Here is a 25,865-nt window from a genome sequence, read left to right as displayed (position 1 = left end):
TATATTTGGGGAAATACGGTACTAAATATGTCCATCTGACTGAGAATCTTAGCTAGGGTTTATTTTGGGGATGGGGCTTATATTACAAGCGTCCTGAAAAGTCATGCTAGGGATTATTTTCTGGTCAGGTCTTATTTTTGAGGAAACACAGTATTACCAATCCTAAATAAACTGATTTAAATACCATGTACCAGATGCTACAATTTAAGGGAATAGTTCAGTACCTGGGGATACGTAGGAAGATGTTTCTTAATAATGTTTTACCCATGACTTTTTAACCAAAAATTGCCTGGCGGAGCTGGGAGAAAGCACAGTTACCTTTTTTTCACATTTAGCAGGAAGCCTAAGTGTGAAAAACAGAAAAATCCTTCTTTTCCCATGCTGGAAAAAGCACAGAAGTATTCCAACTGCAGTCTCAGTGGCTCCATTTACTAAAATAATCTGTCAAAAGGCAGGATTACATTTGACCCATCCATTTATTATTAGTGCAATCAAAATGTGATTGCACTACTTAGTCTGAGCTGTTCATAACAGGACAGTAAGGCGGTGTTGATTCTCCTTAGTCAATATAAAAGGGCTTATTTTCATTGTTTGGATGACTAAAGTTCCCCCTTTGTGTTATGCCTTTGTTAGAAACTCTTAGGAATCCAATACATCTTCTGAATTTGATAAGCCAATTTACACAATCCTTTCACTCCTGAGAACATGGATTCCCCTTTTCATATTCTCTAATCCGAGGATATGAAAATGCAACACAACACTAGACGTAATGAACCCCAATGCATCTTTGAAATGGTTGAAGACCCCTTTATGTCAATGAACAGAATAAAACTGGAAGGGACCTTTGAGGTTTTCTAGTCCAAGCCTCTGCTCAAGCAGGAGACCGGCTTAAACCATTTCAGACAAGTGATTGTCCACACTCTTCCTAAAAAGCTCCAGTGGCGAAGCATCTACAACAGGGGTGTCAAACTGCCAGCCCGCAGGCCGGCTGCGTCATGCTGAAACCACGCCCACCCCATTGCTGGCAATGGGAAAAAAGTCATGATACATCACAACCTGTGAGGTTGTGAGTTTGACACCCCTGACTTACAACTTCTGAAGGCAAGCTGTTCCACTGGTTAATTGTCCTCACTGTTAGGGAGCTTCTCCTTAATTCCAGATGGCTTCTTTCCTTGATTAGTTTCCATCCATTGTTTCTTGTCTTGCCCTTTGGTGCTTTTGAAAATAAATTGTCCCCCTTTTTGTGGCAGCCTCTCAAATACAAACAAACACAAACTCTCAAATACCCAAGTTTTTTGACTCTTGTATTCTAGGGTCTTTCTTGGTTGTGTTTTCCGGATTGATTTTGTCTACCTTATGAAAAAAGATGCTCCTGCTTAATGTCACTTAAACTAATCTCCTCATTCCTCAGATTCCCTTCTTCTGATGTGCTTGCTAATTGCATGTCCTCCACTGCACTGTTTATCAGCACAAGAGTGATACAATTTATTGGAATGTCAGCTTTTTGCCTAATTATTTTGACCCTTGTGAACTCAGCTCATGGGAACGGTTGGGAACAGATCAACTTCAAACTGGAGAGGGTGGAGGAGAGGAACGTACCATATGTTAAAAGTTATTGTTGTGTTGGCTTTTAAATAAACAAAATGGGGAGGAACCAACATCTGGAAATGGCAGGCCTATAGGTCTGGATATTGAAGAATATCGCCATTAACTTAGTAGAGGCACAAAGAATTTGCAGACAATTTCAGTATCTAGAGTTGAGAAGGCTTGGAAAAAAACCTGCAAAAACATAATCTTCAGGGAAAGTTTTAAAGTTTTTTTTTCTTTGTGTTTCAAAGACTTGGAACATAAATTTCTTCACATTTACATTTTAATTTTAAATAAAATGAACGTGAAAGAAATTGATCTGTATCTCTTAATTGGGCGCAGATATTTTTAAACTAACACCCGAAGGGGCAGAGAAGCTTCGGCAGATAGCTTTTGAATAAAACATGATAAGACAAAGTTCACATGCCATGCTAAGCGATAAACAATAGTTAACAAATCAAAAGAAACTTGATTTGTTAACTATTGTTTTTTTTGCTAAGCATGATGTGTGAAAGCTGTTTATGGCTGAGCATGATTTGTAATTAAGCCAGTGTTTTGTTACAACACTATTCGATTTTAATTAGCTGTAGTGCTTGCTTCCATTTTGAACCTTTGCCATTTAAATAATGCCTGTTCAATGAAATGCTATTAATTGATCTCTGTTAAGCAATTGGACACACATGCAAATATTTCTAAATCTGTATATTTTGAGTAGATGTGACTTGAGAACAATAAAGGTCAGTTACAGAAAATAGAGAATAACCAAAGCAGGTTACCAAAATATGTTTATAATTGGGGGATCTAATTCATAATTGGTGGTGGGAACTTGTATTTATCTACATAAGGCAGCTGGATTCTAACAGACCCTTTTCTTGCATATGCTATTGTATCATTATTTTATAAATCTCCTCCAGATGTCTGTACATTATAAGCGAATGCTGGCAAGCAAATCTCATGAGCCAGTGATGCAGCTTTATTGAGTCTTCTTGAACCAGTGATTTATAAATTTATTATTTACTGTGTTATTTTAAGGTGGATTTGTTTGGTTAGTTTTCCCTCATGTATGCTGAATTTATTCGCCACATGATTGATATCACTTGCTTCAAGGTTTTCTCTGGAGGACAATGCATGGTGGACTTCCTTAGGCTGGAAAATATAAAATGGTTCAGACTCAAAAGATACCATGTGCATAGCTGAAACAAAATATTGATGCGAAGATTGAGAAAGTTTGTTTTCTCAAATGAATGTAGAATGAAGTAAGCAAAGTTCATTTTGAACGGGTGCTTCAGGACTGCATTTGTGGATCAGATTTTGCAGATTATGGTGCTGTTCGAAAACTAGAAGGTCAGAGTTGATGGGGAGAGTTAAATGCAACATTAAACTCTTTCAAAAACAATGTAATTAGTTCTGTATAGAAGATCATGTGTTATGAACACATAAGCAGATCTGAGGTCTCTGGCATTTTCAAGGACTGCCAAAAAATATGTAGTAGATAATCTTTGGATAGATTTGCACAATATATTGTAAGTCAATTAAAAATGAATGCCCACAATATAACTTACTCTAGTTAGCTTTAATCTTGGTTAATTATTTTGTACCTTAGCATATTGTGAGACTGCAACCCATTTGGTTAGTTTATATCACAGGTCAGCAACCTGCGGCTCCGGAGCCGCATGCGGCTCTTTGAGCCGTCTCTTGCGGCTCCCAGCCGCCCGGTGCGCGCGCACCTCTTCCAACGGGCAGTGGTGCGCGCGCACCTCTCCAAATGGAGAGTGGCACCGCCCGTTTGGAGAGGTGCACGCGCACCTCCCCAAACCTTTGGAGAGGTGCGCGCGTACCTCCGCGCGAATGGGCAGCGGTGCCACTCTTTGAGGAAGCTGCTGCGGCCCGTCTGCGAAGCTGCCGCTTTCGGCAGCTTCGCAGACGGGGCGCGGCAGCTTCCTCAAAGAGCGGCGCCCCTGCCCATTCCGAGAGGTGCGCGCGCACCTCTCCGAATGACCGGAAGTGCGCGCGTACCTCCGCGCGAAGGGGCAGCGGTGCCGCTCTTTCAGGAAGCTGCCGTGGCCCGTCTGTGAAGCTGCCGAAAGCGGCAGCTTAGCAGACGGGCCGCGGCAGCTTCCTCAAAGAGCGGCGCCCCTGCCCATTCCGAGAGGTGCTTCCTCAAAGAGCGGCGCCGCTGCCCCTTCGCACGGAGGTACGCGCGCACCTCTCCAAAGGTTTGGGGAGGTGCGCGCGCAACTCCGGTCGTTCGGAGAGGTGCGCGCGCACCTCTCGGAATGGGCAGGGGCGCCTCTCTTTTTGAGGAAGCTGCCACGGCCCGTCTGTGAAGCTGCCGAAAGCGGCAGCTTCGCAGACGGGCCGCGGCAGCTTCCTCAAAGAGCGGCACCGCTGCCCCTTCGCGCGGAGGTACGCGCGCACTTCCGGTCATTCGGAGAGGTGCGCGCGCACCTCTCGGAATGGGCAGGGGCGCCGCTCTTTGAGGAAGCTGCCGCGCCCCGTCTGCGAAGCTGCCGAAAGCGGCAGCTTCGCAGACGGGCCGCAGCAGCTTCCTCAAAGAGTGGCACCGCTGCCCATTCGCGCGGAGGTACGCGCGCACCTCTCCAAAGGTTTGGGGAGGTGCGCGCGCAACTCCGGTCGTTTGGAGAGGTGCGCGCGCACCTCTCGGAATGGGCAGGGGCGCCTCTCTTTTTGAGGAAGCTGCCACGGCCCGTCTGTGAAGCTGCCGAAAGCGGCAGCTTCGCAGACGGGCCGCGGCAGCTTCCTCAAAGAGCGGCACCGCTGCCCATTTGCGCGGAGGTACGCGCGCACCTCCGGTCGTTCGGAGAGGTGCGCGCACACCTCTCGGAATGGGCAGGGGCGCCGCTCTTTGAGGAAGCTGCCACGGCCCGTCTGCAAAGCTGCCGAAAGCGGCAGCTTTGCAGACGGGCCGTCGCCGTCGGGCAACCGGGAACCGGTTCCATCTCATTTTTTAAAAAATGGCAGCCGCGTGCGTCCGCGCATGCGCAAAAAACCTTTTGCGCGTGCACCTCTCCAAACGGGCGGTGCCACTCTCCATTTGGAGAGGTGCGCGCGGCTCCCTCTTTTTTTAATTTGTGATGGAACCGGTTCCCAGTGGCTCTTTTTCTTTTTTAGGTTGCCGACCCCTGGTTTATATCTTGATATTTTGCACCAAACTGGTCAAATAGGGTTCAAGTGAAGTGAGTTGTGGAGAGCCGATATTTGTCTATTCAGATATGGCTCCTTGGGTGCCAGGAACCTGTTCCACAGAGGATCTGGATCTCATGCATGTGCGGATGAGGCTTTGTTCACTTGCGCGGGCCCAGTTCTTGGAGGGTCACAGACTGGTGTCAGTCTGCGGCCTGTGGGTTGGGGACCTCTATTGCAATGCACAGATGCTCCTTGTAGATAGGCCTTTGACCTGTGGACATCTGTCTTGAGTTCCCTCAAGTAATTTTGGATGGGGTCATTTGGTAAACAAGGGCTGGAAAAACATTAAATTCTTATGGCACTTTGGACAGACCAGTCCATTTTATTTTGGACTAAGTACTGATATGTAATGTAAGTACTGAAACTCTGTAGCCTCTAAGCCTTCTTTAATAACCATTCCTAAATGCTGTTATGTATTCCTAGGTCCTGATGAAATACAAGGTGTTTATTTTTAATGAATTTATATGAGTGAATTTTATTGAATCTATATATCAGTGAATTTATCTCACTGATATGGTGATTCTGGGCATTTGTTAAAAACAAGATGGGCCACATTAAAGTCCTAATACCAGAGTTCATAGTTTTCATAATAACTTGGGATGGTGCTGTGTAAGTTCAGTAGCAAAATAATGTCAATGGTTTATTACAAAGAGTGCTTAAATAAGAAGATAAATGGCACCTTAAGACTCTGTAACTCATTTACTTCTACTCTTAACTCTCAAAAACTCACACTCTTTGCCTCTTACACACACACACACACACACACACACACACACACAAATCCACAACATCATGCTGAATATGTTCAACTCCCAACTTCCTAAAAAAACAGATTCTGTTTAGATCTGAATTACTGATTTCTTTCTCTTTGTGTCTATCGCACTGGAAAAAAATAGTAGTTTTTCTGCAAAAGGTTCTTTATGCTAATTGTACAATTGTACAATTCTGTACAATTTACAGAAGATAAATCCTGTATATGAAGTTGTTACAAATAAGCTGTCTTGTTTGCATGCTGTCAGATTAATACGCTCTGCTGGCAATCAGGTATATAAAGAATTCTTTTAGGGATAAGGAAATGTGAAAGCAGATGTGGATATGACTATTTTAATAAATGTACAGCAGACAAGGAGACACATTTAGGTTCTTTATGCTTTGACTGTCCAGCTGTGTGCACATCTTTGCTTGTTGCTGTTTCTATATGAACATTTTTTGTCTCCACTCCCCAAATTGAGCAGCAAGTCATGACAACTCTTCTGCACAGATGTGCCTGGTTTTGGTGCTCAAATTTTCTTGATGCACAAGTCATTCCGTTATCTGCATTCATGGGTCATAAAACACAAATGATTTGTGTCACACTGGAAGCCCATCCCAAACAACCACCCAGTTTGTGTTGCTGGACACTGCTTTGTCTGTCATTTACCCCATCTTCTTTGGTTTTTCAAATATAATTTTTAGTAAAGTTTTTTTTAAAAAGAAAGATAAAAACTACTGCAAACTAAAGAAAGAAAGAAATCAAAGAGAAAGCTAAAAATTGCAAGAAAGAAATAGAAAAGAGTTACAAAAATTGCTTCCAATCTTCTTTACAGCAATTATATCTACAAATATAAATTTATCTCTTTCTCTAAAGTTATATCATGACTCTCTTCTTACTGTAATACATGTCGTCCAGTCATCAAAAACAAATCATAAGATTTTTTTTCTGTTTTATGCAAAAAATCCATAAGGATTTCCAGTCAGCAATAAATGTTGATAATGTCTTTTCTCTGATCAAAGAAATCAATTTAGCCATCTCAGCAAGTTCATTCATTCCAGCAATTGGTTGGTGCATACATTCCTTAGACTGGTACCATCTATACTGATTTACTGATTATAAATAAATCTATAAATATCTGTAGGGATATTCTTATTTAAGAAAAAAGTACCTGTGCAGATGTAGCACCATCAACAACAGTAACAGAATGAAAAAAAGTTTATTTTAACAATGTATTTAAATGTATTTTCAGTACATTTTTCCAGGCGGAGAATGTTTTACTACCAAGTTATTGGTTTATTATAGCTATGGATATTATCCCTGAAATTTGCATAGTTACAGCATATTTTCAAGCGTATAGAATTTGTCTCTCCATTCAAAGCAACCTGTACTTGATATAGTACGGTACTTTCATTTATTATCATTATATTCCATATTATTCTCCATTTGATTAACTGAAAGTAAACTGAATTAGAAGAAGCCTTAGATCTCATCATTCTAGGAACTATTCAGATATAGATACTTAAGCTACTTTAGCAACTGAACCTTGCACTGTATCCTTTATAAAAGCTTCTTGCTGAGGTTCACCAAACAGGGATTTTTATTCCCAGCTTTGAAAGCTACCAGGCGTTTTTAGTTATCAGTTGCTAAGTAGTTATATTTTGATTTTGAATTCACATAAGAAATTACTGAATTTTGAAAATATGTTTTATTGTAACACCTGGGCTAATCAAAGGATCAATAGTTTTAAATCAGTTGATGAGGGGTTCTCGATGCTCTCTGAGCTTGCTTGTTTCGTTGCCCTAACTAGGTCACATCATCAGTGCTCATTGATTTTTTTAAAAAAATTCCATTTATATCCCGCCCTTCTCTGAAGACTCAGGGCGGCTTACAAGCTTAGCAATAACCTTCATTCTATGTATATGCCTGCTTATTAGGGCTTTCACACACACCCCAAGCGGCATTATTACAAAGTCAGCTTAATTGCCCCCAGCAATCTGGGTCCTCATTTTACCTACCTGGGAAGGATGGAAGGCTGAGTCAACCTTGAGCCTGGTGGGACTCGAACCTGCACTAATTGCAGGCAGCTGGTGTTACTTAAGGAGGCGTTAGCCCACTGCTCCACCAGTAGTTCCAAAGATTTGAAGAGATGGCTACAATATTTGTGTGATAATATGTACAGTTGACAAATTATTGTTCTGTGATGTTACCACCTATCGTATAAAAGGTAGCTTTTATATGATAGGCTCCTATATAATTACTTGTGTAGTGATGAGCCATGAAATTGGTATTTAAATAAGAGTGTGATGCAATAATTCCATGGAGAAAAACTGACATGGTTGGATCGTTTTATGTTCTATCCTCTCTGTGGCTCTAGGCATATTTGGTGAGTGATTCGTTTAAATTCTCGCTTAGAACCATGGATTTGGGTATGTGAGTAAATATTTAGAATAGAATATTGCTGGAAAGGACCTTGGAGGCAGTGGTGGGATTCAAATATGTGTACAACTGGTTCTCTGTGGGGATGCTGCTTCCAGAAGTCCAACAAAAAATTAGCTACTGGTTCTTCCAAATTCGTGTGAACCAGCTGAATTCCACCACTGCTTGGAGGCCTTCTAGTCCAGCCCCCTGTTCAAGCAGGAGAACCTATACCATCTCAGACAAGTGACTGTCTAGCCTCTTCTTAAAAATCTCCAGTGATGGAGTGCCCATGATTTCTGGATGCAAGCTGTTCCACTGGTTAATTGTCCTCACTGTCAGGAAGTTTCTCCTTAATTCTAGGTTGCTTTTCTCTTTGATCAGTTTCCAACCATTGTTTCTTGTCCTGCCCTCTGGTGCTTTGGTGAATAATGTGACCCCCCCCTCTTCTTTGTAGCAGCCCCTCATACTGGAATACTGCTATCATCTCTTGATACTGGAATACTATCATCTCTTTCCTATTTCTTCTTTTCTTTAGACTAGCCAAACCCAAGTCCTGCAGCCATTTTTCATATGTTTTAGTCTCTAGGCCTTTGATCATCTTAGTTTTTATTAATACTAAATATTTTTAGATGTGATGTGTATCTACAGTTACAACTGTTGTGCACTGCATTGCATTTTTTTTCTTGCATCTTTGGCATAACAAAGTTTATGGTTTGGTTAGCATTGCCTGACCCTTGGTGCAGGTAATTATAATAATGGCCATTTGGGTGCATTATACAGCCTCTGATGTATAATTCTTTCTAATTGCTTTTGGCATTTTATTTTTTCTGTATATTTTTTGTTCAGTAGATATAACTTTCAAAGATACTTTCCATTATTCTGGAAAAAAGCTATCATTCCTGCAATAAAATATTGGGGGTGGGGATGGGGAAGCAACAACTCTTGAACAAGGAATTGATACAGAATTCACTTTATCTACAATGAATGTCTTACCCAGTTTTCTGTTAACCTGGACTCAGTACAGTATGATATTTCAGTCAGTTGCCTGGCCGAAATTTTCTGGATTCACACACTAAATTAGATGGGCCTGAACTTGGAGAGGACATTTCCAAAGAACACCTGAGATGCACATTAGATTTGGAAGTTTAAAAAAAATATTTTTTTTTTGCAACAGAAGACCACAGAGATGTGTTCATGAAGCCACCAATATTGAATTAGACTTGACCTCATTTTTTTTACTTCACCAGATTGGGAGGCCAAAATAACATCTCGGAAGCAGGAAATGACAATCTGTTTCTGTAATCTTCCCAAGAAAACTGCATGGATGAAGTATCCAGGAATGGAGTTCAACTCAACCTTCTCTTGTACTTGTGATTCTGTATATGAATTCAGCAGTAATTTCCATCCAGTTCAAATAAACATTACACTCTAGCAACGATGCATTTGGTTATAAGTTAAACTGAAATCTAAATTGCTCTTCAGCTAGGCTTTTTCAGACTTAGGAAGTGTGTGCTTTATTTTTTAATTGTAGCTGCCTTTAATGCTCCAAAGACTGTAATTTGGGATGGATGGATGGATGCACACACAAATACTTTTCTACACCACCCATCTCAGTTAAGTGACGTACACACAGACACATATACACAATAATAATAGTAAAATGTATAGGTATTTTGCCATTAGAAAACGAAAGGAAGATTGAGAAAACATATTTTCTTAACATGTTAATATATTAGATGGGTGGGGTTTTTTCCTAGAAAATTTAAATGCATTGTAATATTAAAAATTTTCTTCAATCTTGAGCTCTTCCTATAGTTCCTCCCAAGATCAGGATATTTATTTGAATTCTAAATCAGAGATTAAAGCATTACATTTGTATTGATCTTTGAATAAGTGATGTGCAGTCCCTGAGTTTTAGTTTGCACAAGAGGTTCCTTTTGCTTCACTGCTGCTTAAAAAGTATAACAGAAAATGACATTTGCTGTAGAAATTCAGCTACCGTTCTGCATCCTTAATTATGTTTGTTACTTAGCTTGATAAGGCCTGGCTTTGGCTTGAGAACTGAACAACAATGCTACCTCAGTCCCTTGTGGTTTTCTTACTTTCATAAATGCTTATGATTGTATTAGAATTTTAAAAATCACTGCTTTGGAATGTTGAACTTTATCAGGCATAGCTCTGTACAATATGGGTTTTATTTGTTTTAGTTCCATTTGTATCCCATAGGATACATTTAATGCATGTATACTATCTTTCAATCTCTTAGAGCAGGGGTGTCAAACTCAATTTCATTGAGGGCCGCGTCAGCATTGTGGTTGCCCTCAGGGGGCCGGGTGGGTATGGCCTGGGTGGGCGTGGCCTACTTGGTGGGCGTGGCTAGAGTGCGTATGGCCTACTGGGTGGGCGTGGCTAGAGTGCGTATGGCCTGGGTGGGCGTGGCCAGCTCTACATCATTGGCATCAAGGGTGCCTATGGGGGCCTGGGCAGGAGTGGGACAGATCTGAGGGTCTCTGGCAGAAGGAGGGTCTCTGGAGAAGGACCAAGGCAGTGGGGGCCGTTCCCTCACTGTTTCCAGGATGGCTTTGCGGGCCGCATGAAACCACTTCACGGGCTGGATCTGGCCCCCAGGCCTTGTGTTTGACATGTCTGTCTTAGAGTCTCCTTAACAAACTTTTATAAGTGTGCTTGAGGTGAATAGGGAATACCACTGATTTTGAGTGACTGACTGTTCAGATGAAAGAGGCCTGTATTTATGAGGGGCTTTGCAATGATTGACGGGTTATGATAACAGGCCGAAATACTCTTGAAGTTGCTGTGAGAAAGTGCCATATGTATTTTTCTAAGCTATAGGTAAATAATAGAAACATGTGTTTCCACGCCAACCCCTAGAATTAATCTTTCAGCATGTCAAAAGTAAAATAATTCTTAAATATTAAAAACAAAACCCATAATTGAAAGCAAAATCTTGTCTGAGCAAAATAAGGGTATATCTAGATAGAATCAGTTATTTCTTGGTACTCATAAAAAGTGGAGAATTATGGATGGAATATGTATGTAAAACGATAGCAGTCTTTTTATGGGCATTTGATAGTTTGTGTGAATTTGACTTTATCATATGGAAATAATAATAATAATAATAATAATAATAATAATAATAATAATAATAATAATAATAAGTTGGAAGGGACCTTGGAGGTCATCTAGTCCAACCCCCTGCTCAGGCAGGAAACCTTATACCATTTCAGGCAAATGGCTGTCCAGTCTCTTCTTAAAAACCTCCAGTGTTGGAGCATTCACCACCTCTGGAGGCAGGTTGTTCCACTGGTTAATTGTTCTAACTGAGTACAAATACCTGTTGTACTCTCTGTTAGAAAAAGATTGGTTGCTTCCAAATGTAAATATAGAAAAATCTAAGTCCATTCTACAGCCCTAGAATATTTAGTTCTGTAATTCTGCACCCAACATTATATAATTTTCTCCATTTTGTAATATTGACAATTTCAACCCAGTTTCTGCTTCAGTGTTGGATGAATGCTACTGGTCTGGGACCAATATGTTTTCTCTGAAATAGATTTTTGTGACCAAGAGCCTTTCTTGAATCAAACTGTTACTATTGCCAATGTTTCTGTGAACACTAATTTCTTGGTTATGACTTGGTTAAAGCTTGTGTACTTTTTGCATCTGAGACTACCATGTTGATTGTCATTAAAGTAAAAAAAAAGAAAGAAAAAGAAAAATCACATTATCCACGGTAAATTTTATTTCTTTTAGGAAGTCCGTAGAGGAAAATTCTCCATGAATGTACGTCACAATGATGATGACCGACCAAATCCCACTGGAGTTGCCATCACTGCTGAATGGGGAAGTAGCCATGATGCCTCACTTAGTCAATGGAGATGGAACACAGCAGGTCAGTATAGTCTGGTAGTTGTGGCTTGGAATGTGTATTTCTGCTATTTGTGACTTGTACACTGATGGTTTGTGTGTTTACTTAGAATTAAGGTCCATGGTATAATAGAAATAATAATAGTATTTAGGCTTATGTACCTAAATACAATACTTTCAGGGTGATTTACAATGTAAGGATTATTTGCATATTGCCCCCAACAATTTGGATCCTCATTTTACTGATCTGGTTAAGAATGGAAGGCTGAGTCAACTTTGAGCCTTGTCAGGATTGAACTCGTTCCTGTGGGCAGAGTTTGCTTGCAATACTGCACTTTAACCACTGTGCTACCAGGGCTTAAAATGGAACTAATTCTTGAGGAAGACGAGAAAGAGAACTTTAGTATTATTTTTAATGCCTTTTAATAATTTACTTTGTTCTGTGATAGGGTTGAAGACTATGTAATGCAAGATTCCCCAGAAAGTGTCATAGCCAAGAGACTTGAATTGAAATTCCACCCCTTTTATATATGTGGCAAAGGGGTGAGGCTTTGATTTCAATAGCACAACTACCATCTTGCCTATTTGGTCCCCATCCTTGAAGACTACCATTTATCTAATGCAGGGGTGTCAAACTCAATTTCATTGAGGGCCGCATCAGCATTGCAGTTGCCCTCAGGGGGCCGGGTGGGTATGGCCAGGGTGGGCGTGGCGTACTGGGTGGGCATGTCTAGAGTGCGTATGGCCTACTGGGTGGGCGTGGCCAGCTCTACATCATTTGCATCAAGGGTGCCTATGGGGGCCTGGGCAGGAGTGGGACAGATCTGAGGGGGTCTGGCAGAAGGAGGGTCTCTGGGCCAGGGCCAAGGTAGTCGGGGCCGTTCCCTCACTGTTTCCAGGATGGCTTCGCGGGCCGCATGAAACCACTTCGCGGGCCGGATCCGGCCCCCGGGCCTTGTGTTTGACATGTCTGATCTAATGAATTCATCATGTTGAGTTTCCTCAAAAGTCTAAATGGCCAACTCGTCTAGGGAGATATAAACACTGAGGATAAAACTAATTTAAAAATTGGGTGAAGCATGGGTGTGTCTGGAATTAAAGTAATCTGTATCACATTTTCTCTCTAAAAACAAGCAATTTTCTAGTTTGACAATGGCAGATGGTCATTTCTCATTCTCGTTCCGTGCGCCTTTGGCGTCTAGTCATGCTGGCCACATGACCACAGAGATGTCCTCAGACAAGCGCTGGCTCTTCGGCTTTGAAACAGAGATGAGCACCACCCCCTAGAGTTGGAAACGACTAGCACGCATGTGCGGGGGAAGATGACATATTCATTGAGTCAAGCTTCAAAATCCCAGAATATTGGTTGATTGCAGAATCATCAACTAATTCAGAAGCTGTTGAGATTTTTGATATAGTCATGGCATGAATAAGACTCAGACTGGTCCATTTAAAGGTAGCATGTTCTTCAGTCTTTTTTTAGTGTAATAATACTTGAGATGTTATGACTTGGACTGTTGTTTACCTTCCTTCCTTCCTTCCTTCCTTCCTTCCTTCCTTCCTTCCTTCCTTCCTTCCTTCATTTCCTGCTCACATGGTAATTACCCAACTTCTTATGAAAAGTATGAATGAAACTTTTTTTGTAAATTGAAAAACTAATCACAGCAACACTAAGCAGTAGCAGCAACTATTTTTTATTGGTGTGCCATGTATATAAATATCTGTATATTTGTATATTCCCTATCTACAAAGTTTTGGAACCAGATAATTCATACCTGCTCAGGATATTCTTAGTCAAATTCCCAGGTGGACTCTAGAATCTCTTCAATTAAAGTTTAGCTGGAAAGAATGCAAGAATGGGCCTTTAATTTTCCTTGTTTGCAACAAGATTTTTTAGTTTTTAAGAAAGTGTTTCATCTTAATGGCTAATTATTTTTGGAGATGAAGCAGGAAGACAGAGAAGGGGGAAATGCCCATTTTAATTCACCATTTTGAAAATTAACATGAGTCTGAAAGTATTTCCAGGATGTAAAAAAAAGGTTTTGGAAGAGTTGAGAAATAAATCTTGTGAGCAAGATTGCTTACCACCAAGACATTCTCAGTCGCTGTGTATAAACAAAAGGCAGCACAATCCAACCCAGCGTTATTTGTCCCAGATGGAGTTCTAAACTTGGCTGTATCTCCAACACTGATGTCATGGTGCACTAACAAAATTCTGAAAGAGAGGCGTATGTAGCAACCATTTTATTCCTGTGTGATTGGTGTGGGAGGAAAAGCTGAGGGGGTGTAGGCTGGAAAATGTGTTTCATGGTGTTTCTTCTCCTCCCCCCCCCTTTTCTCTTGTGGAGAATGGTGATCACGAATGTGGGTCTTGATGCCAGAGAAGAAACAACACTGAAGAATGGGCTATCTTGTGGTGGTGTTTCCCCCCCAATTATTATTATTTTTTGCTTTCTTCTATGTCCTGCATGGCAAGATATAGCCAAAGGATTCCTGATAGCTTAGTACGTGAATAGTTGAGGGAGAAGTAAGCTGCTAATCCTATTTTACAAAATATCCATAAAACAAGATGCACTTTTACACAACAGGTCTTTGTAGCTATTTCTTCTTCAAGTAGATGGCATGAATCACATATCAGTCTGTCGTTCTGATCCAGTAGGCTTCAAATAGAACGTTCACCAGTTTCAGACTTAACAACTCCTAAGAAAGTATGCTGAAAACCTCATCCATATAATACCTTTATTGTAGGGCCCTTAAGTTAATGGCATGAACTGGAGTGGTGTGTGTGTGTGTGTGTGTGTGTGTGTGTGTGTCGGGGGGTGGGGGGAAGCCATCATGAACTACATTTAAGCATCCATAGTATTTGGGGGCAACTGCCAGAGCCTTATTGGCTTGACAGTGTCTATTGTTGTTGCATACTTTAATGCCCTCCTTGGCAAATTTTGTTTCTAGCCAAATAGCTAGGCTTAGATGTAATGTTAATTTTTTAACACAGTTGCTTTGGGTAGTGAGATGGGCAGCATATAAATTAAATAAATAAATTTAACAGCATAATTGCTGTATATTTAGACAGCGAGGGGAGCCTTAACATGGTGTCCGTTAGTATCAAGATGCTTTGTCCTATTTTTTAAACTACGTTGCGCCCCCCCAGCTTTCTGCCTTTTAAAAAGGCATAAAATACACAAAATACACACTTTAAAGTAAGTAACTAAATTGGAAGAAGAAACACTATGGGCCAAAAGTATCTTTTTCAGAATTATGTTTCTTTCATTCATTCTAAAAGTTGTTGAAAGTCACTATGTGTAGGGAAGCTCTCTGTGAATATGCCTTGATATGGTTCTTAGTTGCCCATTCTCCTTAAATAAAATACATTAGTCTCCAAACTGTTCATGATAAGAATGGACAGGAACAAAGGACAGAAGTATGGACTCAGCTTTAAGTAGGAGTAAATACCTAATACTCTGTTTTCTTATATATACTTTCAACCTGATGTAGCCCCAGTTTGTGTATCTGCTTAATTAGTTTGTCTTCATCCATTTTGAAGCACTTCCACTTGATTATTCAGGGGTTCTAACCCTCAAAAAACAGAAAAAGAAAGAAATATACCTATATGTCACTTATATACGTCTTAGTTCAGATCTCTAGATTAACTTTGATTCTGACAAACTCCAATGGCCAACACCTCTAGGAAAAAAATCAGTGAATTCACTGCTTGAGAAGGCAGTAGAGTCAGGATGTGACTGGGTCTTGAGACCTCCCATTAATTCACGGTTGCTGCTGATGTATTTGCAGACAGCCTGATATCCAACTTTATTTTTTAAAAAATATTAAAAATTAACAAGAACGCTGCAAAGCAAAGCAACCTCAAATGGGGGTATTTATTTTCAAAATGCCTTGTAAGCTCGCTGAGAGTCTGCTTGAAGAGCTAACAACCAACCCTCAGAGTGCTAATTTTAATTTTAATTTTTAATTTAATTTAATTTTTATACTGCCCTTCTCCCGGAGGACTCAGGGCGGTGTACAGGGCAATACAATAAAATACAATATATAAAATTAAAAAATATTAAATACTATAGCCCAATTCAATAAATTAATAAAATAGCATTAAAATACCCCTAAACCCATCAGACCAGGCCGGCTTGTTCAAATAAATATGTTTTTAGGTCACATCGGAAGGAGCGAAGGTCGGGAGCCATCCGGAGCTCCACGGGTAAACGGTTCCAAAAGTCTGGCGCGCTCACAGAGAACGCCCTCCCCCTGGGGGCCACCAGTCGACACTCTTTGACCAACGGCACCCTAAGGAAGCCCTCTCTGTGGGAGCGCACTGGACGAAGGGAAGTTGATGCTGGCAGCAGGTGCTCCCGTAAGTAACCCGGACCCATGCCATTTAGGCCTTTATAGGTCATAACCAGCACCTTGAAACTTACCTGGAGGGCAACTGGAAGCCAATGCAGCTCACGGAGTAGAGGTGTTACATGGGAGTATCGGGAAGCCCCCACTACCACTCGCGCGGCTGCATTCTGCACCAGCTGAAGCCTCCGAGTAGTCCTCAAGGGCAGCCCCATGTAGAGAGCATTGCAGTAGTCCAAACGGGAGGTCACGAGTGCATGAGTGACTGTGCGCAAGGCATCCCGGTCTAAATAGGGCCACAACTGACGCACCAGGCGATCCTGGGCGAAGGCCCCCCTAGTCACAGCTCCTATATGATCTTCCAAGGAGAGCTGTGAATCTAGGAGGACACCCAAGTTGCGAGCCCTATCTACGGGGGGTAATGACCAGATGACTGCAAAGAATATATATCCTTCCATTCCCCACCAGTCAGTTAGAACTGAAGAAGCTTCTTGGATGAGAAGTGAAATGTTTTCAAGGAAAAAAATACAACAAAGTCCAGTTGCCTTTTGGAAAAGCAGCTTTGGGACAACCATGACTGGATGATTGAGAATCTCCATATACATACTTTCATAGGCTGGTTAAGCATGGCAGGTCTTTTATGAAGAATCTTTATTGTTGTAGTTGTGTTTTATCCTTTCCTTTGAGGAAAGCAGCAGGAAAAATTCCATAATCAGGATTGTGGGTTGCCTGATTATACTTTTGGAGCAAAATTATGTTCTTAGCATCATATTTCTGCTTAGAAATGATGACTTTTGCTTTTTGAGAAAAGTGGTGTTTTCCGGCAGACTGGCAGAATTTGCACAATCTGAATTTTTAGAAAGTTCCTGAGAAGGAAATCTAAAGATAGAAATTATCTGCAGATTCATCTCTTAAAGAAACAGGTCTTGGTGGAAACAACCCAAAAGTGGGAACAGGCAAAGAGAAGCCTGCACAAAAATAGTTTTTCCCCCTTTTAAGAGCATCAAGCATGTGATTATATTCTGAAAACAGACTTGAGAAGCATGCTGTGGCAAGCCATATAAGACTTGCTTGCAACTTTCATGTATGCATAAATGTCCAACTTGCATGAAATCAGCTCATACCAGATTTTTGTTCCATGCTGCCAAAAAATGACTTAATTGAGACAAGAGGGAAAATAATGGCTTGCTGATAGGAGGATAATTTTTTAAATTTTTCCTCTCTGTGCAATGAACAAGGCTTATACGTGAGGTTCTCATAATGAAGTCTCATAGTTTTTTTCTCCCAGATGTTCCTCCATTCATATGCCTTTGTTTTTATATGTCACCATTTAGTTTTGCTTATCAGTTCCTGTGATACAGGCTGAACTTGTCATGCATCACATGTGCTTTTCAACTTACCTCTACCAAGGAAATCCACCTACTTTATATCCTAAGTAATGTGGAAAAAATGGAGAAGTTTCATTTTCTCTTTTGAAACTTACATATAAGAATCATCCAATGAAGCTATTGAAAGGAAATTTAGAGCAAACAAAAGATACAGAACACACTGTAAGATTCAGTTACTAACTTGGATGATTTCAAAATCGGATACATTTATGGAGACAGGTCTGTAAAGGACCATTAGTCTTGAAGATGCAATTTACGTTCAGTTGGGGACAGCATGACTTCCGCAGATCCATTATTAGAGAAAAGTAGTTTTAATGGCTGAGGATGGATGCATCCTTTTGCTGTGGAATATAGAAGAAAAGCAGGAAATACAATAATAGGATAAGGCAATAGATTCCATAGAATTGAAGGGTGAATAAGAATGCATTCAAGATTTAGACTTTGCTTGATTAATCTTCATAAGTCTTGATTTGGAAGCTATGTTAGTTAGATCCTGATGTTTCTGTGACTGAGGGTTTTGTTCATTTGACAACACCATCAGAACCAGCATTAAAGGTGGAATTAGATTCTGACTCATCCAGTTTCTGTACTGCTCCTTACTTAGATCAGATTCCTTAGCCAGAATTGTGTATGTACAATTTTTGACCATAATCCTACGAATTTCGACTCCTTCCCAACCTGCTTGTTGTAGATATAGAATAACAGGGTCGAAAGGAATCTGGATGTCTTTTAGTCTAACGTCCTGTCCATTGTTGGAATCTTCATTCCATTCTGAACAAATGGCTGTTCAGTCTTTTCTTGACAACCTCCAGTGATGGAGCAACCACATCTTCAAGAGGCATTGATTAGTAAGCACTCACAGTCAGGAAATTCCTCCTGAGATCAAGTTTGGAACTCTTAGAGTGTAATGCTTCCACTCATTGTTCTTGTCTTACCATCAGATATTAAGAAGAATAAACCTACCTTCTCTTCCTCATGATACACCTTGGTGGGTCAGAAGACTAGGCTATGATGATTCCTCTTAGCCTTCTGTTCTATGTTTTCCTTGTGTCTGGTAAACCATTCTCTATGGAGGGGAAGCCTTGAAAGAATGAATATGAAGTGTGTTCAGGTTCACGAAACATACCTTTATTATAATTTTTATGGTTAGTTGCACAGTCAGCCAGATATTTAAACTGGATTGGGCATTTTTGCCCACCTATCAAGCCTTCCAAGGACCTGGTATAGGCATATGTTATTTAATAATATTAACGGTATCATCACAGGATGTAAAGTGTTCCAAATAAAGCTGCTTTCTGCAATTGACAGATGATGATTTTGTCAATGCTTAATAGTGTTCAAGTGGTGTTACGATGGTTGAGATTACATCCAAGCATGTATTGTTTTCTACTGTTATTTGCAGGATTTTATATTTTGTGGTTATCATTGTTACCAAAAGTGTATGAAGAGTAAGCCATGATTCTTCAGTATATTAGCAATAGCACTTAGACTTGTATATCACTTCATAATGCTTTACAGCCCTCTCTAAGTGGTTTACAGAGTCAGCATATTGCCCCCCCCCCCAAATCTGGGTGCTCATTTTACCAACCTTGGAAAGGTAGAAGGCTGAGTCAGTAAGGATCAAACTCTTGTCAGTCGGCAGAATTAGCTTACAATACTGCATTCTAACCACTGTATCACCATGGCTGTTTTATACAAATGTGGGCAATACTCCTTTCATTTGAAATCAAATTTGAAGCATTGTTTCTCGTTGTGAGGTCCTCAGGTTTGCCAAGACTACGACTCCCAGAATTCTTACCCAACATGGACAACATGATGGCAGACACAATTCCAATACAGCTTGGAAATGTAAAGTTATGTTTATAAGCTTCTACAAAAATGCATACATGAATAGATTTTAGTAATCGTAAGAGAGAGGTATTGCTGAATTTACCAGTATGTTTTTTACGTCCCAGTGAAACAAAGAAGCTATTTTTTTGATGAAACCTGGCTATCGCTGCAGCACTTTGGAAGGATGATAATTTTTTTTGCATCTTTTGTCAGAGGAAATTGAGCATTAAGATGCTGAAGCTGGTCCAGTGTTTTGAGGTGACACTAGATTATTGTCTGGTTGCTATAGTAACTCAGCAGGCCTGAATCATGGAAGATGTAAACACTTTGAAAAGGCAAAAAATCCTTCTTTTCCACCACTGGTGCCAGGAGTAACTAACCTCTTCCAGGAGCACTTTTAATCTCAGGCAAAGTGCATTTCCTATATAAGTAAGTTAGTAGTAAGCCAAAGTTTCAAGATCATGTGATACCACTAGACCAGTGGTTCCCAACCTTTTCTATACCCTGCACCCCTAGAACGCTTCTGATATATTCTCGCACCCCTTACAAAAGTTTGAAATAATGGCAACGAATTATGCATATACACTATAATTTTGAAAACCCAAGTTTTCGCACCCCGTGGAACATCATCTCGCACCCCCTGGTTGGGAACCTCTGCACTAGACAGATGTAAGCTTTGGTACAGTTTACATATATTTAATATTTATTGAAAAATTAAAGCAAATATTGATTAAATAAAGTAAGCATATGGAGAGAAAGGCAACTAAAAGAAAAAAGATCCGTATAATATCAATACCAGATTGATTCAATCCTTAAATTTCAATCTATTCAATCTAAAATACAGAGAAACATATTGCTCTATTTTTCCTCATTTTTAGAGTGCTAAAATACTAAAACATTTCAAGAAAATTTGATAGGAAACACATATGTTGGTTCTGTTCCCGAACACTGGAAGAATAATACATCTCATCTTTAAGGAATGAAGTCTTTGTGGAATTTGTACATTAAAGGTGGCCTTGTGCCAAAGGAGTGGTGGCAGCGTGGAGTCAATTTTGATTTCTAGAAAGCAGACTTCAGGGCTTAATTTCTGAAAGTCCAATAGTTTGAATGTTATTGAAATGCCACGTAACTTAAAGAACATGTGCCTTTAAAGAGCAAAGCTCAGCTTGATCTTTCGGTTCTAGCAGTTTGTTTTGAATGCTCTGTCTTTATTTGAAGGAAACAGTGGTCCTTGTGAATAATTCATAGGCCTTTCCAGGCTGCGAGACAGATGTCTCTAACTGCTGATTGAACTAAGATTGCAGATAGATTGCCTTTTATCAGTGTATTTTTCTCTTTCCTGGAATTCAAATTGTGATCTCTTTGCTGTCCCTGCGCCTTCTAATGAGTAACCTGTCAAATCCTTGCTGCAGATCTAACACAGCAATCCACGTTGGCGTTTTTTTCTTCCTAAAACTTATAATTTAGCCCCAATAGCAAGCTATAGCAGAATTATAGTGATTTCAGAGCCAATATAATCTCTAACATTTTTCTTTTAACTTTCTAAACTTTTTGTTTCTAGTCCTGAAAAGGGTTCTTTGCTTTGACAATTTGGTAAAGGTCACTGGGATTAAAAGATAGTAAAACATCTATTGGAACAGCTTGCATATCCCAAATGTGTTTCAAAATTTTTAAAGGGAAGGAAGTCAGGAGAAATAAATTATCTGTTTAGTTCAGTCAACTAAGAATGTAAGTGATGTACAATAAAAAAAGCTCCCCCCTTATTAGAATATCGTGATGATGATGTATGTTGGAGGAGATTGCAGTACCCCATGTATTAGAATTGAGGGGCGAACATATTAAAATATTTCCTCAAAGCAGTATAGGGGTTAAGGCATTGAAGGAATTACCAGTTCGGGTCTACCTTGAGTCATGGAGCTGATTTATGACCATAACTGAGCTTGGAATTATGGTGGTAAGTCATGCCGATTATTAAGGAGTCACCAAATGATCATGCCTGATTTTATGACCTTTTTGCAGAGGTCATTATGTGAAACCATTGTTTCCAATGTGTGTGTTTTTTTCTTCCTGGAAACCAGACGTTTTTGCTGAAAGCTGACATTTTCTGGCAAAATATGTAAATTGTGGTCATGTGACCATGGACATTACACATGACTGTAATGGGGGCAGTTGCTGAGCACTCAAAATGTGATCACACAACCATGGAGGGAAGCCGTCAGAACTTCAAATCCAAGTCATAAATACCCTGGGGAGGTCCTTCATATCTTCAAATGGTCGCTAAGCAATTGGCTGTAAGTAGAAGACCACCTGTAATACAATTGTAAAATCTATGAGTGAAGGGAAATGTTCCCTTCACACATACATAGATTTTTTTAAAAATGTTGCTGGGAATAGTGTCAAACTGTTGGGCATGCAATAAAGTAGAGTAAGTGTTTCTAAGATCTCCTTTCCAGATGGGCACTTTTAAGAAGTCTCTGTCCCTTGTTCCATTTCTCAGGTAAAATCAGAAAACAGGCAAATGTTTTTTAAGGATCTAGAGCAGGGGTGTCAAACTCAATTTCATTGAGGGACGCATCAGCATTGCGGTTGCCCTCAGGGGGCCGGGTGGGTATGGCCAGGGTGGGCGTGGCCTACTGGGTGGGCGTGGCTAGAGTGCATATGGCCTACTGGGTGGGCGTGGCCAGCTCTACATCGTTGGCATCAAGGGTGCCTATGGGGGCCTGGGCAGGAGTGGGACAGATCTGAGGGTCTCTGGCAGAAGGAGGGTCTCTGGGCCAGGGCCAAGGCAGTGGGGGCCGTTCCCTCACTGTTTCCAGGATGGCTTCGCGGGCCGCATGAAACCACTTTGCGGGCCGGATCTGGCCCCCGGGCCTTGTGTTTGACATGTCTGATCTAGAGAGAGATGCGATACATGTATTTATCTCAATTTTCTACTGTACCTATTTTATTGATGGATTAATGTTAACTGGCCAATGCTTTGAAGGGGGAATGCTAGACTCTAAAATTGGGACTTATTGTGAGTATTTGACATTTTGCTCTGAGAATTCTGGGAGAAGAGCAGTGCTTTTCCTTTTCATGAGTTTGATTTAAAAAGGAAAAAAAAACCCAGAAATTAAATGATTGCCTTTCCAGGTGCGTTATCTGTCCCATTCTTTTACAAGTTTCATCTGCTGAGAATCTAGCTTGCTCCTGACCTGTTAGACAGGGGTAGGCAACCTTGGCTCTTTTATGACTCGTGGATTTCAACTCCCAGAATTCCTGAGCAAGCTGGCTCAGGAATTCTGGGAGTTGAAGTCCACGAGTCATAAAAGAGCCAAGGTTGCCTACCCCTGTGTTAGACCATCTGTGGCTCACTCTATGTGGTTTCCTTTCTTGGTGGTTCAGATTAGGCTAAACTTTGAACTTCTTTTTAATTAAAGTATTTTTTTTTTGTTTAACAAAATTAACCTTAAGCCTATGTTCCTTCAAGAGGCCAGGGAGTATCACACTTTCATTCTCAAAGCTACCTAAATAATTCTGCATGATTCTTAGCTTGGTCACTGTAATTTTTAGAATATGATCCTTTCAGTTTTTTTAATTTGTGTTTTTATTCATTTACCTATATGCTTTTTTTATGCTGTTGTAAACTGCCAGGGTCACAGCTGAGTTGGTTGGTATAGAAATTTAATAATAATTAAAAAACCCACAATACTTTATGTGTGATGGAAAAAAAATGACCATTGTGAAAGCAGCTTACTTCTCCAAATGTTTTTCCACCATTGCCGAATCAGGGAGCAATGTACATGACTGATGTTATTTTTCCCCTATGGGTATAGTAGAGACAGTTATGTTTTTAATATGTACTTTCCTCCTTTCCAATTCCATCTTGAAATCAACTAAATCAGGGGTGTCAAACTTAATTTCATTGAGGGCCGCATCAGGATTGCGGTTGCCCTCAAGGGGCCGGGTGGGTATGGCCAGGGTGGGCATGGCCTACTGGGTGGGTGTGGCTAGAGTGCGTATAACCTATGCATCAAGGGTGCCTATGGGGGCCCGGGCAGGAGTGGGACAGATCTGAGGGTCTCTGGCAGGAGGAGGGTCTCTGGGCCAGGGCCAAGGCAGTGGGGGCCGTTCCCTCACTGTTTCCAGGATGGCTTTGCGGGCCACATGAAACCACTTCACGGGCCGGATCCGGCCCCCGGGCCTTGTGTTTGACATGTCTGAACTAAAGGATGCTTTTCAGGCACTGTGAACTGGGATGAAGCATTGAAGAGTTGGTGCAGATGTTCCTACAGCCGATTCTTGCCCAACTTATTTATCAGGAACTGAAGCATGATGCTGGTATATGTTAAGTCCCCAGACTCTTCCACCTAATATCATCTGCCAGCAATCATCCCTTATGTTTCTTGAATTACTTTTGCTTTTCCTGTAACTTTTCATTATATGTCTTATTGTCAATATCCATTGTACTTTACTTCCCAACAAGAAAAAAGGCGAGTTCTTTTCCTGAAGTTATTGTCTAAAATTGGACACAAGGGAGGTAGGAGTAAAACTAATGTTTATGTTAGCTATATATTTCTAGCTGTGTTGATTTGGGGACTAACAACATATGTGAAAAGGCTGCACTTAGGCCTTTTTAAATTAAAGGAAAGGAGGGTGAGCAGGACTATGGAGATTTCTAACATTAATCTCATTGTGAGAAAATAAATTCCATCCAGCTAGAATCTGGATAATCATCCAAAAATTGGCATGATGACAGATTCAGAACAGGCAAAGGGAATTCCTTTTTCATGCAAGGCATGGTTTAGTGATCACAAGATGTAATAATGGCTGTAAGGAGGCATTAGATAAATTCATGGAAGGTAAAACAATCTGTAACTGCTAATCATATTGACTAGATGCTAGCTCCAAAATCAGAGGTAGTGTGCTTATGAGTATCAATTCGTGCAGGTGTACAATTCATGTTAAAGGATTTAAAATAAAAGAGCTTCTGAAGAGCTAGACAGCTTCAAAATGCTGCCACCAGTCACAGACATCATTGCAAGCATTATTGGTAGATGTCACTTGGTCATATTTTTTTCATCCTCTTTTTGCCTCAACCAGTAAGGACTACTAGACATTGTATGTGGCTATCATGGCTAAGAGTATCCAGAAGAAAAACTTGTATCCTGCATTAGGTATGGCCAAAAGAATTTGAAAAAGTGATATTGTTCCAGAAGTTAAGAAATGGCTTTTGGAAATATTCATATTCATATTCATTACTTTGATGACACTGTCTAACCATCTCATCCTCTACTGCCCCCTTCTCATTTTGCCTTCAATCTTTCCCAACTTCAGGCCCTTTTCCAATGAGTCCTCTTTTCTCATTAGGTGGCCAAAGTATTTGAGCTTCAACCCTTAGAATGCCCATGGCAATAAATGGTATCGGCTGTGGACTTGTTTCAGAATGCTTATTTGTGTGAAGTTTGGCTCTACTATGATCCAGTCGCATTGATTGAAGCAATGTGTATCTCAAGGTGCTTTTTACTTTGCTATGTGGCATTATAGTCAGAAAGTTGGGTTAAGAAAATCCAGATTGAAATTTCTACTTTTTTTAAAAAAAAATTGGGTCAATCATTGTCTTAACAGAGCCTTTGTGAGAATTAAATAGAGGAGAAAAAAATGATTTACTCTTCATTCTAGGCTTCTTGGACGAGAGGGACAGTGGGCAGTTCCAAATGATGTTCTACTCTACTCCATTATTTTCCCCTTAAACAAGAAAATCCCAAGTATTAAATATTTTTCACCGTAGGGGAGAAAACTACTTGATCTTTTCTCTTACTCTCCATCTTGCTGATATAATAATAAAACAGAATAACAAAGTTGGAAGGGATCTTGGAAGTCATCTAATCCAACTCTCTGCTCAGGCAGGAAACCCTATACCATTTCAGACAAATGGCTGTCCAGTCTTTTCTTAAAAACTTCCAACTTCTAGAGGCAAGTCATTCCACAGATTAATTGTTCTAACTGTCAGAAAATTTCTCCTTAGTTCTAGGTTGCTTCTCTCCTCGATCAGTTTCCATCCCTTGCTTCCTGTCCTGCCTTCAGGTGCTTTGGAGAATAAGTTGACCTCGTCTTCATTGTGGCAGCCCCTCAGATATTGGAACACTGCTATCATATCATCCCTAGTCATTAAACTAGACATACCGATTTCCAACAACGGTTCTTTATATGTTTTAGCCTCCATTCCCCTAATGAGCACCCCAGATGTGGGTAAATTGTAGGATGATAGAGTGGTATTTATCCTTGTCTTCTTTTTAATGCCTTTCCTAAATAATTCATAATGTTTTGTCTTTTCTCTGGCATGATGTACTTTTTTTCAGTCTCCTTCCTCTTTTTGTTCTAATAAGTTGATAGCTTACAAAGACCCCTTCAGTTGGAATGCACCCCTGTGAGGATGATTAATTTATTTTGTGGGATGATAAGAT

At 40.4% G+C, this 25,865-nt stretch overlaps 1 protein-coding gene across 1 annotated transcript in view; it reads left to right on the top strand.

Moving 5' to 3' along the window:
* FNDC3B (fibronectin type III domain containing 3B) overlaps positions 1–25,865 on the top strand; it is a 316,638-nt gene that overhangs the window by 78,451 nt on the left and 212,322 nt on the right. Inside the window, exon 2 of the mRNA XM_083363582.1 lies at positions 11,738–11,876. Within this exon, the coding sequence (XP_083219708.1) occupies positions 11,766–11,876 (111 nt within the window). The 5' untranslated portion in view covers positions 11,738–11,765. The remainder of the gene's footprint in view (positions 1–11,737; positions 11,877–25,865) is intronic.

This window comes from Vipera ursinii (assembly GCF_947247035.1).
Source record: "Vipera ursinii genome assembly, chromosome: 5".
NCBI classification, from domain to species: domain Eukaryota; kingdom Metazoa; phylum Chordata; class Lepidosauria; order Squamata; family Viperidae; genus Vipera; species Vipera ursinii.
The sequence above is the reverse complement of the archived record's forward strand: the minus strand, read 5'-3'. Positions and strand labels throughout refer to the sequence as shown.